Source organism: Cynocephalus volans, chromosome 3 (genome assembly GCF_027409185.1).
Source record: "Cynocephalus volans isolate mCynVol1 chromosome 3, mCynVol1.pri, whole genome shotgun sequence".
In the NCBI taxonomy this organism is placed as follows: domain Eukaryota; kingdom Metazoa; phylum Chordata; class Mammalia; order Dermoptera; family Cynocephalidae; genus Cynocephalus; species Cynocephalus volans.
The window spans coordinates 40,710,545-40,724,509 of record NC_084462.1 but is presented as its reverse complement, the minus strand read 5'-3'; the positions used below and the strand labels follow the sequence as shown (position 1 = coordinate 40,724,509).

The window sequence follows — 13,965 nt, the reverse complement described above, 5'->3', positions numbered from 1 at the left end:
TTAGATAGTTGGGTTACCTGCAGATTAGAATCTCTTCTCAAGATAACCTAGAGGTTAACAGTAGTAAATAGCAGAGCTAGGGTTTGATCAAAATACAGTTTTCTCCCCACTACATCCTTTTGAAACCCTTTCATAACTTCCTATTCTCTCATAAACCCTGTGCGATAAAAATATCTCCAGTTAAAATAATATCACACAATTTCAGAATTGTAAGAGAATCTATAGATGGAGAGTTCAGGTCGCTGCTTTACTGGTGGGGACCCATCTAGGGTGCGTGATTAATTATGGTGGGCTCTGTTGGAAGACATTGACTGTGTCAGGGGTTTGTGTAAGCCAGGCATGCTGGTTAGGTGGGACTCCAGTGTCAGACCACCTGGGCTCAGGCCCTGGACCCATGCTGACCAGCTATGATCCTAGGCAAGTTATTTCATCTCAGAGCTTCTGATTCGTCATATGTAAGACAGGGATTGGCACAGTATCTCCCGCGTGGGGTTGCTCAGAGGAATAAACTAAATAACCCACAGGACATGCTTAGCTCAGCGTGGCAGAGGGTAAGAGCAAAACCGCTGCCCTCTGCAGACTGAGAGCCCTGTCACACGTACCTTCAGGCCGGGGTTTTTCCTCATTCGCAGCCTCCCCATCCACATGTCAGTCAGTAGCATCTGGCTGCAGGTGTGAGCGATAAAGTCCCGGTGCTTGGCTGCCACGGCCAGCTTGAGGCAGGTTGAGTTGCTCCAGTTTTTCAGCTCATAGGTCAGAAGTTTCATGGCGATCTGCTCGTCATGCTTGTAGGACTGATCTAACAGCTCCACGGCAAGTTGGCCAAAGTCTCTGGAGGGAAAGACATGGAATCAGGGTGGAGCCTCAGTGGCCACAAACTCTTTCCTAGATAGATGTGTCCACAGGGACTTATGGAGCCACAGGACACAGAACCCTTGATTGGAAGTGGCTTTGATGTCCTCCGACAGCACGAAGCTCACAGGGTTTGTCAGGAAAGGGGCTGACTGCTCTTGCTGCACATGGAGCTCTAGGTTGACCCCAAATCTGGTCCTCAGGCCCCAGGGACACAGAGACGAGAAGACAAAGTCTCTTCCCTTAAGTTGTGCACAGATCAGGGAGGCAGACAGAAAAGCCAGCAAAGACAAGTTCCTGAACATCACCTGTGGGGTTGGAAGTCAGAATAGTGGCTGCCCTTGGTGGGGGACATTGAAAGGTGACACAAAGAGAGCTTGTGGGTGCTGGTTAAGTTCTTGATCTGGGTGCTGGTGGTGCTGGTGTGTTCTGTTTGTGAAGTCACCGACTTGTACATTTAGGATATTTGCCTTTTTCTGTATGTGTGTAATTCTTCAATAACTCATTGATTATAAGAGAACTCAACATTCCCATTGCTGTGAAAGTGACATGGTATAGTTGTGACAGAGCCCAGAGCAGGGGGACCTAACTGCTGATGGTGGGCAGTGATAAGAGTTGGGGACATGGAGAAGATGACAGAAGCTGAATTTTGAACATGGAATTTCTTCCTTTTTCCACATGACCCTGATTCAAATATTTGATGGCAGCCATAAACACTCCCACTTTCTTCAACTTTTTGTCATGGAAGGTGGTGAGGGTATGGTCCCATAGTGGTCACCCTCCTCTCTTTTGTTTTCCATTTTATGGAAGATTTTATTCCAATTATGAGCTGAAGGAGGAAGAGGGAGAGTGTCCTTCTCTGTCCTCTGCAGAGAAACGTGTCTGCAGTACCTTCTGGCCCAGGCTCTGCAGGCTGCAGTGACACCTCACTGTGAATATTCTAGAAAGCCAGGGATGGCTTCTGTGAACTCATGAGGTAGTGAGCATGTCCCCATTTTTAGACAGCCTTGAATTCCTAACGTTTAGAAATTGGCCAGTAATTTTAGAAATCATCGAGTCCAGAGGCAAGTTGCTGGTAACACTGAGGTCCAGGGTCCGATCCCTGTACCAGCCAGTCACCAAAAAAAAAAAAAAAAAAGAAAGAAAGAAAGAAAGAAAAAAATAAATCATTGAGTCCAAAATAAAAGCAGTGCGCTTCAGAAAACAAAGATGTTAGATGTATCAGCCTTGAGTTTATGTGCCTATAAAGTTATACTGAGACTTCTGCTTTCCAGTCCTGCATGTAAGGAACTTGAAAGTCTCCAGTCTGTCCTCACGAGTAAAAAGCTGAACAAGCTGAAAATCAACAGCTCTGTCAGAGAAGTGAGGTTACAGGGCAAACAGTCAGGCAGATACAGAGAATCACAACTTACTGGAGCAGAAACCTCCACTGGGACCAGTGCTGACATAGGAAAACCTGAACTGTAACTGATGAATTCCTGGAATCTCAGCTTGGACAAATCTGAGAGGTAAAAACTCCAGGGAGACCCAGTCATGGGGGCTCCTTTTTGTGACTTTTACATCCAGGAGCCCAGACCAGGTTCTCACAGTGGGCACAGGAGAAAAATCCCCTTGGGCTTCCAACAGGGGGAATAAAAAAGAGAAACCATTCTGAAATACAGCGGAGCGTTCTGTTCTTAACAGGGTCTGCCCTTGGGAGGAACGATTTTATCTGGACTTAACCCGCTAGGGTTCTATTGGAGCCCAGCTGACCTTGGGGACGGAAAATACCCAACTCTGCCTTGTCTGGCTTCCTGTCCTACCTAAGGTGGGAGAAAAAACTGAGAAACACTGTGAAGCTCACAGTCCAGGGTGCAGGCTCAATAACACTGTCTTCCTCTCCAGTGTGTGTTTCCTTAAGGAAATCTATTGCATTGTCTTTGCATTAAAATTGTGTTTTAATACTTTGCGTGAGAAGGCAGTAAACAAAAAGTTTAGTCCAGAAGCACCTTAGAGAGACAGAAGGAAGAATACTGACATGTTGGCCCAGACCGTGTATGAATGAGCTTTTTTTTTAGGAGGATAAAATATTTTTAATATTTATTCACATGTGTAACCATTTTAAATGCTCTCTCCTGTTTACAATGTACTTTTCAAGGGGAACTCTCTGGTGGTTCTTTTTCTTAGCATTGGTCCTTCTGCATTCATTTCTTAAGCTGATTTTGCTTTTTTGCTCTGAAGGACATGCTATCCATTCATATTTTATGGTCTTTTTATATATCTTATTTATCCATGAATTCTAATCAATCTTTAGCCATTTTTCAGTTCTTTAGGTTTTAAATGTTGAACATTTGTGCATGGGCATTTGTTTACACGCACAAATATATGCGTGCATGCACACACTTACACGCATACGTACCAACCAGCCTGGGTGTTCTGTTATGAACAAGCTTTAACCATCATTGTCCCTACATTAGACGTATGTTGGCCACCCCTCCCTCAAAAGGGACAATAATCTCTCCTGGTCCTTAAGTCTCCTCTAGACACTAACTTTGAGTTGTTGTCCAGATCCTGGGAGATGTCGTCCACCAGCTCACTCTCGGAGGACTCGTGGGCCATGGCCTTGTAGAGCTTACAGGCCACCAGGGCCTTGGCCATGCACTCCTCCCCCCGCTGCCAGAGGAAGACTGCCATCTTCTGCCGTTTCATCAGCACAGCCCACACCATCAGCTCATGGAAGGGGTACTGGAACCGGCTCACCGCGGGGTCGTCCACGTCTATGTCAATCTCCTCCTCTTTTTTCTTCTTTTTCTTTTTCTTCCCTTTGGCTGGAGGCTCATCATCCTGAGGGGAGAAGAGCACGTTTTTCATGGTTCTGCCAGAAATGTGCAACCAAGGGTTCCAGAACTACTGGAGAAAGGAAAACCTCCTGTCGGAGGTAAAAAAAAGAGACTTCTAAAGCACATCTTAAGTTTCCACCCAGTATATTAATTCTTTTGAAAAGATGCACATGTTTATTGTGCTAAGTAAACCATCTAAAACCAAATGAACTGAAAGGCATAGTTTGAATAACTTATACCCCTCGGCTAGCAGGTTTTTTTTTCCCAGAAGACTTTAACTGCAGAGATGCTGCAAAACTAAAACACAAAAACTAAAGAACTAAACACAAATAGCATGACAAGAAAGGTAAAGACCACAGTTTATTTCCTCAGGCAAGTCTTCCAGTGCGGCAAGGTATCCACATTTGTTTGCCAGACATAGCTGAACCAGAAATTAATAGGAAAAAAGTAAAAGGGGAGAGAGAAAAATGTCTTCGATTTTCCTTCAATGCTTTAAGAAAGCAAATGCTCCATTTAGAATGATCACTGTCCTTTGCCCTGGGTGGCTGACATTTCCCATTTCCTAAAGGGATTGTGAGTACAGTTCTGAAAACAGAGCAGGATTGGTAAAAATGCCGGGTCACAACTGGAGAATTGGCGTGGAGATATGTGGGCCTTAGACGGCTGCAGGACAGAGCTTCAGTACCCAGTGGAATAACAGAGACAGGTGCTTGCTCTTTTGGAACGGCTTTCCCATCAATCATCTACTTTCATTCTTAGGATGACTCTGAGAGGTTGTGAATTCCTTCGTTGCAGCTCAAGGTCTGGATAACTCGCCTGCATTTGCATGGTTGGAGTGGGCTGCAGCCTAGGGGCCCTGTGGAGAACCTGTCTCTCCAATCCTTATCACGAATTGTTCATGACTGAAGATAGTGAGGATGTTGAAAAAATTAGAATGGTATGTAAGTTTATACCAATGAATGCAAAAGTCTAGATGAAATAAATTATTTTCTAGGAAATGTAAATTACCAAGGTTGACTCTAGAAAATAGAAAGCCTGAATGGATGCATATTTATAAAAGCTATTATAAAGTTAGTGAAATTAAACTACTACACTGAGACCAGGTTATTTTACAGGAGAGTTCTACCAAACCTTCATGGAACAGATAAACCCTACCTGTCGTAAAGAGTTTGAGAGAATAGGAAATTGTGGAAAGCTCATAACCGTGTGGGAACACACATTCAACAACGCAATGAGAAAATGCTGAAGGTCAGTCAGAATTGTGAACACAGAAACCTTCTACTCTGAATCCGCACAGAATCGGGTTGCTATTTAACTTGTGAATTTGAGAAGGATTTTTGGAATAGTCAGTCTTAATATCCTGTGTTATGGCATATCTTCCATTCATTTAAATGTTTTTATTTCTAGTGCTTTGTTCTTAAGTTAAGGTTCCTTGTTAAGGTTATTTCTGTACTTCTCTCCTATTGTGAGGACACTAGTTGATTTTCCTGGGTTTCCTAGATACAAAATTATATATATATATATAAATATATATATATATTTTTTAACCAACAATCATTTTCTTTCCTTTTGAGTATTCTTTCTTTAGCATTTATTTTTTTCTGCTTTTTAAAAAATGTATATATTATCCAGTTTATTTTTGTTTAATCTTAGCTTTTGAAGCTGTGATTTTTCTTACTTTGTAAAATTAATTGGGTAGTTTTTACCCTTTTTAAAATGTGTGTGATCCTTTTATGTAATTTGACTAAGTTTCTAAGTAACTTTTGGTCAGCAGTAGAGTGGATTTACTCATAGAAAACAAACTGGTTCAATTTTGTGTTAAATACAAACCTAAAAGGGCTACATATATTTGAACAAGACATCATAAAACTATTGAAAACACATTCTACTTACTTCCATTCCCAGAAGTTTAAGAGCTTTAGGCTGCATAATAAAAGGAGGGAAAAAAGAATCAATTTACTCAGATCACTGTTAGTAGTAGCATTGTTAGTAGTACATTAATAGCATTCTTAGTACTAGACATAATAATAGATTAAAATGTACTTTGTATCACTAACAATTAATGACAATATCCAAGGGAAAGAAATGCTTTAATATGGAAACTTTGCTTCTGTAGTCAGTTGAGGAGAAGGATCTGCAGACACATGATGCTTATTCCAGGTAGGATCAGAGAAGTTCCCTAACAAAACTACAGATGCAAAGCTACGGGGCTCTACATGGGGGTGAGGAACGGGCTTCAGGAAGACCTGACTTCTGAGTTGGGCTTTTGATAAGAGCGGGATTTTGAAGACACTTATCAAAGGGAAAGCCGTGGCAGGCACAGTAACACAACTCCATTTTGGTAGAGGTATGTGGTCTGCCATGACAGGGTGGGGACGGCTGGCAGAGAGCCTGGATGCTGTGATGATGAGTTTGGCCGTGATTCCTCAGGCAGTGTGGTTTTGAGCAGGGAGTGCATTGTCAAGTCCCTTGCTTTGGAAGATCATGGCAGCTGCTGTGGTAGGATGTGGGATGGATGGGAGAGGGCAGAGACAGTAGCATGGAGCCCGGAGGAAGGCTGCCGTGGACAAAGGAGGAGAGCAGATGCAGTCGATGGGCCATGCTGCCCAACTTGCTAACGGGGGAAGGAGAATGACCCCTGTGAAGCTGGGCACCATAGGGTGACCTGAGAGTCACTGCGGGAGGCAGGACAGGTGTGCTTGGGGCTGGGTGCAGAGTGTGGCTCTGAACAGGCTGAGTTACTGAAAACACAACAAGAAAGCACATGTCACTCCAGCAGCCACAGAACACTGCACATTCACTGAGTTCTACCCTCTTTGGTCCAAACAAGTTGTTGTAGAGGGTGCGAAAGCTTTTCCGCGTGTAGTTGCAGCGGTAGGCGCCTCCCATGAGGTACTCCAGCACGAGCCCTATGTCTATGAGGCTGATGTGGTAGTCAGGCGGAAGGTTGCTCTGCAAGGAAAGAAGTTTGACTCAGGCCCTGTGAGAATATGGGTTTAGTCACACACCTCGGGCAAAAATGTCATCCCGGCCCCAATGTGGGAGTTCATATAATGTATGGGAGATGAAACAATCATCAGTCTGAGGGGTGATGGGTTAAGCCCTGCTCCAGAAAATGGGTTTAACTTTTCCAAGAGAAGAAAGGGTTAGGAACCCATGTGGCTGGGGGCCAATGACTAGGCATCTCCCTGGCTTAGACAGGCTGGTCTGTAGCATGCATGTGTGAATGTGGAGGCAGGGTGGTGGGTGCATGGTGCAGGCTTCCTGAGCAAGAAAAGGTGGGCTTTGAGAGAAGGGGCTTGCAGGGGAGAGGGCAGCTGTGGGGGCTGGAGGCCAGATTTCATGCAGAAGGAGGAGGACATGAGGGAGGCAGTGGGTGGAACAGAATCCCCCTGGGGCTGGGGCTTTTATCGTGGAAGCTCTGCCTGGTGCCCTGTGACTTTCTGGGGGAACCCCCCCCCCAATCTTTAGTGAGAACAGAGGCATACAGACTATCTGGAGTGATCGGAAGTCAGCCAAGAGGAGAGCTTTGAGTCAAGATGGAAGAGGGTGTGTTGAGACAGAGTCGGTGTGTGGGAGGAGGGGAGAGCCTGATGGGGGCCCGTGCATTCAGTAGTCAGCCATTCCTTTCCTGCAGGCAGACTCATACAAGAGGCAGAGCTGACCAGCCGTTTATAAGGATTTTCTGCTGTGTTCCATTTATTGCGTGATTAATTTCATATGGCTGAAGTGATGTGGGTATCCTGGGGTCTATCACATGGAAAGTACCCATTCCAGATGTCTTCCTCTTACAGCAGGACTGGCTGCATGGGCTAAACCCTTCGCTCACGCAGCATATGTGTGTTCAGCCCCTATTGTGCTCCTCTGCCTTGCTGGGAATTCCACATGCAGAGTTAAGGAGATACAGCCTGCCCTAAGGAGCTCACTGCTGGTGGAGAGGGGCACAGCTGTCCACGCCCCCATGCAACTGCACATGCGATGTGCAGGAGCTTCCCGACTCTCCCTGGCGGGTGGAGGGTGAGAAAGGGCTTCCTGGAGAAGTTGACACCCGAGGTAGCTAGGAGCAGACAGGATAGGGACAGCAGGGGACGCAGAGGAAGAGCACTGCAGATGGGAGCAAGGCCTGGTCCAGACTGAGCATGGACTTCTTGGGCACTGGAGTGTCAGGTGGGGTTAGTGCACCATGTGGTGGGCACGTGATGGGAAAGAGTAGGGGACGTGGACATGGGACAGGCTCAGTGGGGTGCATGTTTCTTGGTACGAGTTTAAACTGTGTTGTGGCCCATGGGGAGACTTTGGAGGGTTTTAGGCAGGGGATGATGGGAAAGATGGGACTGGAGGAGAGAGGAAGGTTAATGAAGCCATTTGGGTGAGAAGTGACTGGGCCTGGACTTTTGAATGTTTGCACTTCGTAATCTATCTTCTAGCTGGGTCCTCTGGGGGAAGCTGGATCCCTTATGAGGAAAACAAGGGCATTGAGCCAGAGAGTCTCAGAGGTCCTGCTTATTCCCAGATCCACTGATTGCATTCTGATCCATGAATGTTTTTAGAAGCCACATTCTCACATTATTAACATTCAATATTTGTATGAAAATGAGCAGGCTATCTAGGACTCTGGCTGAAAACCCTATTCTCACATTTGAGTTGTTTTCCCTTGCTCAGAGTATGAACACATGTTACACACTCTGCATGCCAGTGACTGAGTTCTAGTGAAATGAGCTATCTTCTGTGAACCCAATCCGGTCCTCCAATCTATGGTGACACGACGCAAGAAATGCTCTGACGGAAGACAAGAGTGTAAGTAGTCAGCAGCAGCAGAAAGTGGGAAAAGCAGCTGTCGCTTAATGAGGGGATAGAAAGGGCCCAGACCGAGTGCTGTAGTCAACAGGACACACAGAGTGCACTGCAGAACCTTCTCTGGTGCTTCTGAAGGAGGCTCAGTGCACGAGGGAGAGACCTTAAGGTGGACATAAGACACTAGGCTGCCCTGAGAGATGGTGGTACCAGTTCAGGTCAGTGGATGGCAGGACCCTCACCCAGCTGCTGACCCTGGCCTTGGCCATGGCACCAACCCATAATCAAGGGACATAATTCAGCATGTCCCTGTCACATGTGGAAATGCACATTCACTTAAAAAAGATTATCCTTTGTTTTTATAGTTTTAAGTAAACTTTAAACTTTAAACTTGAAGTGAACTTTAATGAAGGGAGGAATTCATTACTCCAATGCCTCAAATAAGAAGATAACACATTTTGGAAGTTAAAAAATTGCTTCAAAGAGATGTTTTAGTGAAAGATACCAATAGGTAAGGGTTATCAAACAATAGACAGACTGACCTTTTTTACATCCCTCACCAGCAGATGAAGTGTGTTTGGTGGACCCAGTCTCTGCAAGACAAGCATTTAGCCATATTAAATACATTTTTCTCTTCAACTCTTGGAGCCAAATCCTACCCTACAGTATAGAATTACCAAATTGTGAACACCAGTGTACAACAAACGCACTATCAGCCTGTTTCTTTTATAGGATAGAGCTGGTCGTGGTTAAGAAGTATCCAATGCACTCAAAAATATGTGAAAGACTTTTTATTGAATTACAGTCATGAGTCACTTGACGGGGATGTTCTGAGAAATGTGACATTAGACGATTTCGTCATTGTGCGAACATCATAGAGTGTGCTTACACACCCTAGATGGCATAGCCTCCTACACACCTAGGCTGTATTGTATAGCCATTATAATCTTATGGGACAACTGTCATGTATGTAGTCTGTTGACACAATATCGTCATGCAGCACATGAGTACATTTTAAAGAATATCTTACGATGTACAATATAGTGCTAAAAATTTACCAAATTTTAGCAAGCAACAGCCAAGGACTATTTTTGCTACTTAAAATCTTAGAACGGGGAAGGAAATGTAAATTCTCAAAACTCGTAATAATATCAATAAAGGGGATTTCATTCAAACCCTTTCATTCTAATACAGCAGAGCTCCTTGCTGTGAAAACTTAGGTCTACATTTCTCACCAAAGCCTCATAAAATGTGAGGGTCCCAAGGAACAATTGACTGCTCACCCCTGGGAACTTTGCACTCTGCTAATGACTTCAGAAGCTAGAGTCTCTCTTTGTATAAACAAGTGTGGGACAGGAGTCCGTCTACTCGAGGAGGCAGTGGCTGGCTGGGCATGGCAGTAATCGATAAGAATGTGAACATAGGCTGTAGCCTGCTGCCCGCTGTTAAATATGGACCTTTCTGCGCCCTTCTGAGCACATTCACTGAGCACCAGCAATAAACATGCTCAGACGGCTCCTCCCACTGTGCTCCCTGCTCCTGGACTGCTCACCGTGTTGTAGAGCTCCTCCAGCCTCGGGATGGTGAGAAAGTGCTGCATGTTCACTCCATTTTCAATCAGGAGCTTCACGAAATCCACACGATCTAAGACTAAAGCATCCAGCATCGCTTGCTCCAAAGCATTCACCTGCACAAACCAAGGAACAGGAGCCCGTGAGTGGCCTGCCCGCAAGACACAGTGCAGGAGGCTGCTGGGAAACGCTAAGGAAAGCATATTCTGACCCCCAGACCCTGGAGTCTTCTGGACATGGTTCTCTATGCTTCTTGTCTTGAATGCACATGCCCTGTCTCCTCCTTTCTTCTGTTCAGGCCCTACATGCTCTATCAAAGTTGGTAGATGATTTCCTATTTTCTAAAATAAGTTGAAGAGGATTCAGAGTCACAGCTGTTCTGGCATTTCTCTGTCCAGTTTCTACCCTTTGCTTCCTGGACTGAGCCACGTGGCAGCAGTGGGACCACGAGGGCAGGCCACCAGGGCGCCGTGTGGGTGAATGGACGTGGCGATGGCTGGCACGAGTCACCCAGAGGCCCGCTGCCCTGTCTTGCCTGAGCCCTGGCCACGGTAAGACGGTGAGATCATCGAGCAATGCATGGCCCAGCTCCAGCTCAGCCCTCTGCTGTTACCCCCACCCCCCCAGTCAAGGACTCATCTTTCAAAGAAGTTTTATTGCATGAATTGCACTTATTTGGTAATAACTTGATTGTTTCCCATGTTTTCACACATCAGCATCTGCTTGTCTGTGTGGAGAGAGCCACTGTTGAGCAAGATGACCAGAACCTCCTCTCTGGGTGGCATCATTCCCCCCAAAGCAGGACCGTTCTGTGTTTTTGACAAATGACAGCTACAACTGACAGCGAATGTGCCATTGCCATTTGCAGTGTTGACGTCATTCCTTCAACCCTTTACCCTCCCTCCTGGGACTCGGGGCTTTGAGTGGGGCTGAAGGCAACAAGAACTGTCCTCTCCTGAGAAGGAGGGTGGTGCTAGCTTGGGATGATATCTGTGATCCCAAGACGCGGAGGCGAGACTTTCCACATACCCAGTTCAGCAGCTCAATCTTCCGGGGGTCAGTTTCTTCTTCCACTTCCTCTTTTACTTTCCCTTTCTTCTTTCCTTTTCCTTTCCCTCTCCCCGCCTTGGTGGTTGTTGTGGGTGGCTTCTTCTCCTTCTCTGTAGCTTTGCTATCTGTCGGTGGGGCCAGGCTTCCCAGGGGCTGCAGTCCACAGCAAGCAGAGTTGGGAAAAGGTATTAAAGCTGTGCTTTGTTCCAAGACAAGAGCATGGACACCCCCACCTCTATATGTGTGCACATGCACACATGGCATAAACATGAACATGCACACGCACACATGATGCATGTGCACACACCCATACAAGCGCACACACAGTGCATACCCACACATGCACACAGTGTACACACGCACACCCACCCAGTATACATACATGCCCGCATACATGTACACATGAACACATGCACATATACACCGTGTGCAGATGCGCACACACATGCTCAGTCACTGCAGGCGTGGCCGTCTGATGGAGAAGGCCCTGATATTGTGAACCACTGTTGCTGATGTGCACACACACGCTTGACATGGCAGCTTTGTGTACTGAAGGTGGCTGACTTTTGACTGATATGTTTCTGTACAAAGGAAAGGGTGAGATGTGCCTGTAGTCATCTGATAACAGGAGAGAATGATTAAAATGGTTATGAGGGATCAGGGACCACGGATGTACTCGCAAACACTTGTCTGGGCATACACATGAGGTAGGGCTCGTTGGCATCTGAAGAGGCCCTCCCCGGGGTCACTGAGGTGCAGGCAGTGCAGCAGCACATGGGTTCCTCAATGGGAGAGTGTGCTCTACTCAAGGGACTAGGAGGGAGAGCAGAAAGGGGCCTGTCCTGGGCCAAGCCTCCTGGTCAAGTGAGAACATGGGGGTGCATCCTGGTGCTGACCCAGAGCCAGCAAGCAGACAACCTTGAGCCTCCAGCTGGTGTCCTCTCTTGCCAGGCCCGCCCTCTCTTCCCTCCAAGCTCTCCTGGTGAGTCGTCTGCATGTGGAGGTTCCTTCCCCTGCCCCTCTCCCCTCCATGTGCTCTGTGGCCTCCTCCTGTCTGCCTGCAGCTCTGGCTATGGTCACTGACCACCGTGGCGGTGCCCTCTGCGTGGGTATTTCCCAGTTTCTCAGCCTGTGACTGCCTGCTGCCTCCTCAGCCCTTCGCCTCGGCTTCTCTGCACACAGGCTCCTGCTTTCCTCTTCTCTGTCTGGCCACTGCTTCTCAGTGCAGCTTTAAAAGTCAAGGCTCCCTGGACACTGTCCTGAGCCCCTTGCCTCCCACTCTGCTCTCTCTCCTGATGCCCCAGAGCAGTCACTAATTATTTCCATGCAACCTCTCCCTTCTAGCTCAGTCCACCTCTCTCTACAGAGTTCCTGCTGGCTGCTTAGCATCTCCACTTGCCAATCTCAAAGATTCTTTAAGTTCATTATGTCCAACTCCCCTCCAGCCTATTCCTCCTCCAGTGTCCCTGATCTCAGTGAAGTAGCAGCACAACTTACCAGTTGTGCAAGCCAGAGAACGGGAGCCAATGGTGACATCACGCTGTCCTCACTGCCCTCCACCATGATTAACCCATCCCTAAGGGCACTCATGGTCAATGCTGAATATTGCTTAGTTCTATCCACTTCTTGCCTTTTCCTCTGCCACTGCCCCAGCCATCTTTCACCTGAATTATTTCACTAGCCTGTCAACAGGGCCCCACACATTTGCTATGGCATCCACCCAATGTGTTTTCCACATTGAGTCCAGAGTGATCTTTAAATACATAAATGGAAACATGTAACCTCCTGATTAAAATCTTTAAGTGTGGTAGGGCAGAGATTATGTCGGGGGAGGTGTGCATTTGCATAGTTCCTGGTCAACACAGCGATGTGGATGAAAAAGTGTCTTGGTTGACTCCTCACATGGACAAGACCGTCATGGTCCTGCATGAAAAAGTGACACAGCATTGAACAAATGGTGCTGAAAAAAACTGGAAACCCACATGCAAAAGAGTGAAGTTGGACCCTTACTTTACATTATATACAGGTATTAACTCAAAAGGGATCAAAGACCTAAGCAGAAAAAATAAAATTATAAAATGCTTAGAAGAAAACACAGCACAAAAGTGTCACAGTATTGGATTTGGCAATTCAATTCTTGAACATGACATCAAAGGCATTGGCAGAAAAATGAAAAATAAAAAATTAGACTTCATGAAAATTAAAACATTTTGTGCATCAAAAGACACTATCAACAGAGTAAAGGCAGCCTACAGAATGGGAGGATATATTTGCAAATCATATACATGATTATTATCCAGAATATATAGAGAACTCCTAAAACTCAACAACAGCAGCAGCAGCAACAACAACAACAACAACAAAACAACCTGATTCAAAACCAGGCAAAGGACTTGAATAGACATTTCACCAAATGAGATATATAAATGGCCAATCAGCACATGAAAAGATGCACAACACCACTAATCATTAGGGAAATACAAACCAAAACCATCTGAGATACCACCTCACACCCATTAGGATGGCTGTTATCAAAAGAACAGAAAATAACAAATGTTGGTGAGAATGTGGAGAAATTGGGACCCTTGTGCACTGTGGGTGGGAAGGTAAAATGGTGCAGCTGCTATGGAAGAAGTACAGTGTATCCTCAAAAAATTAAAAATAGAATTACCATATGATCCAACAATTCCATTTCTGGGTATATACCAAAAAGAACTGAAAGCATCATCATTCTAAAATGTAGAAGCAACTCACGTGTCTGTCAATGGATAAATGAATAAGCAAAATGTGGCGTATGTATATACAATGGAATATTATTCAGCCTTAAAAAGGAAGGAAATTCTGACACACGCTACAACAGGGATGGACCTTGAGGACAT

The 13,965-nt window shown here is 45.8% G+C and overlaps 1 protein-coding gene across 1 annotated transcript in view; it reads right to left on the bottom strand.

Moving 5' to 3' along the window:
• Nucleotides 1–13,965, bottom strand: part of TRPM1 (transient receptor potential cation channel subfamily M member 1) — a 77,429-nt gene that overhangs the window by 35,007 nt on the left and 28,457 nt on the right. The window contains exons 12-18 of the mRNA XM_063089999.1: nt 11,066–11,239; nt 10,018–10,152; nt 9,008–9,058; nt 6,483–6,623; nt 5,565–5,594; nt 3,383–3,675; nt 603–831 (exon numbers count right to left, since the gene is read on the bottom strand). Coding sequence (XP_062946069.1) covers nt 603–831; nt 3,383–3,675; nt 5,565–5,594; nt 6,483–6,623; nt 9,008–9,058; nt 10,018–10,152; nt 11,066–11,239 — 1,053 coding nt within the window. The remainder of the gene's footprint in view (nt 1–602; nt 832–3,382; nt 3,676–5,564; nt 5,595–6,482; nt 6,624–9,007; nt 9,059–10,017; nt 10,153–11,065; nt 11,240–13,965) is intronic.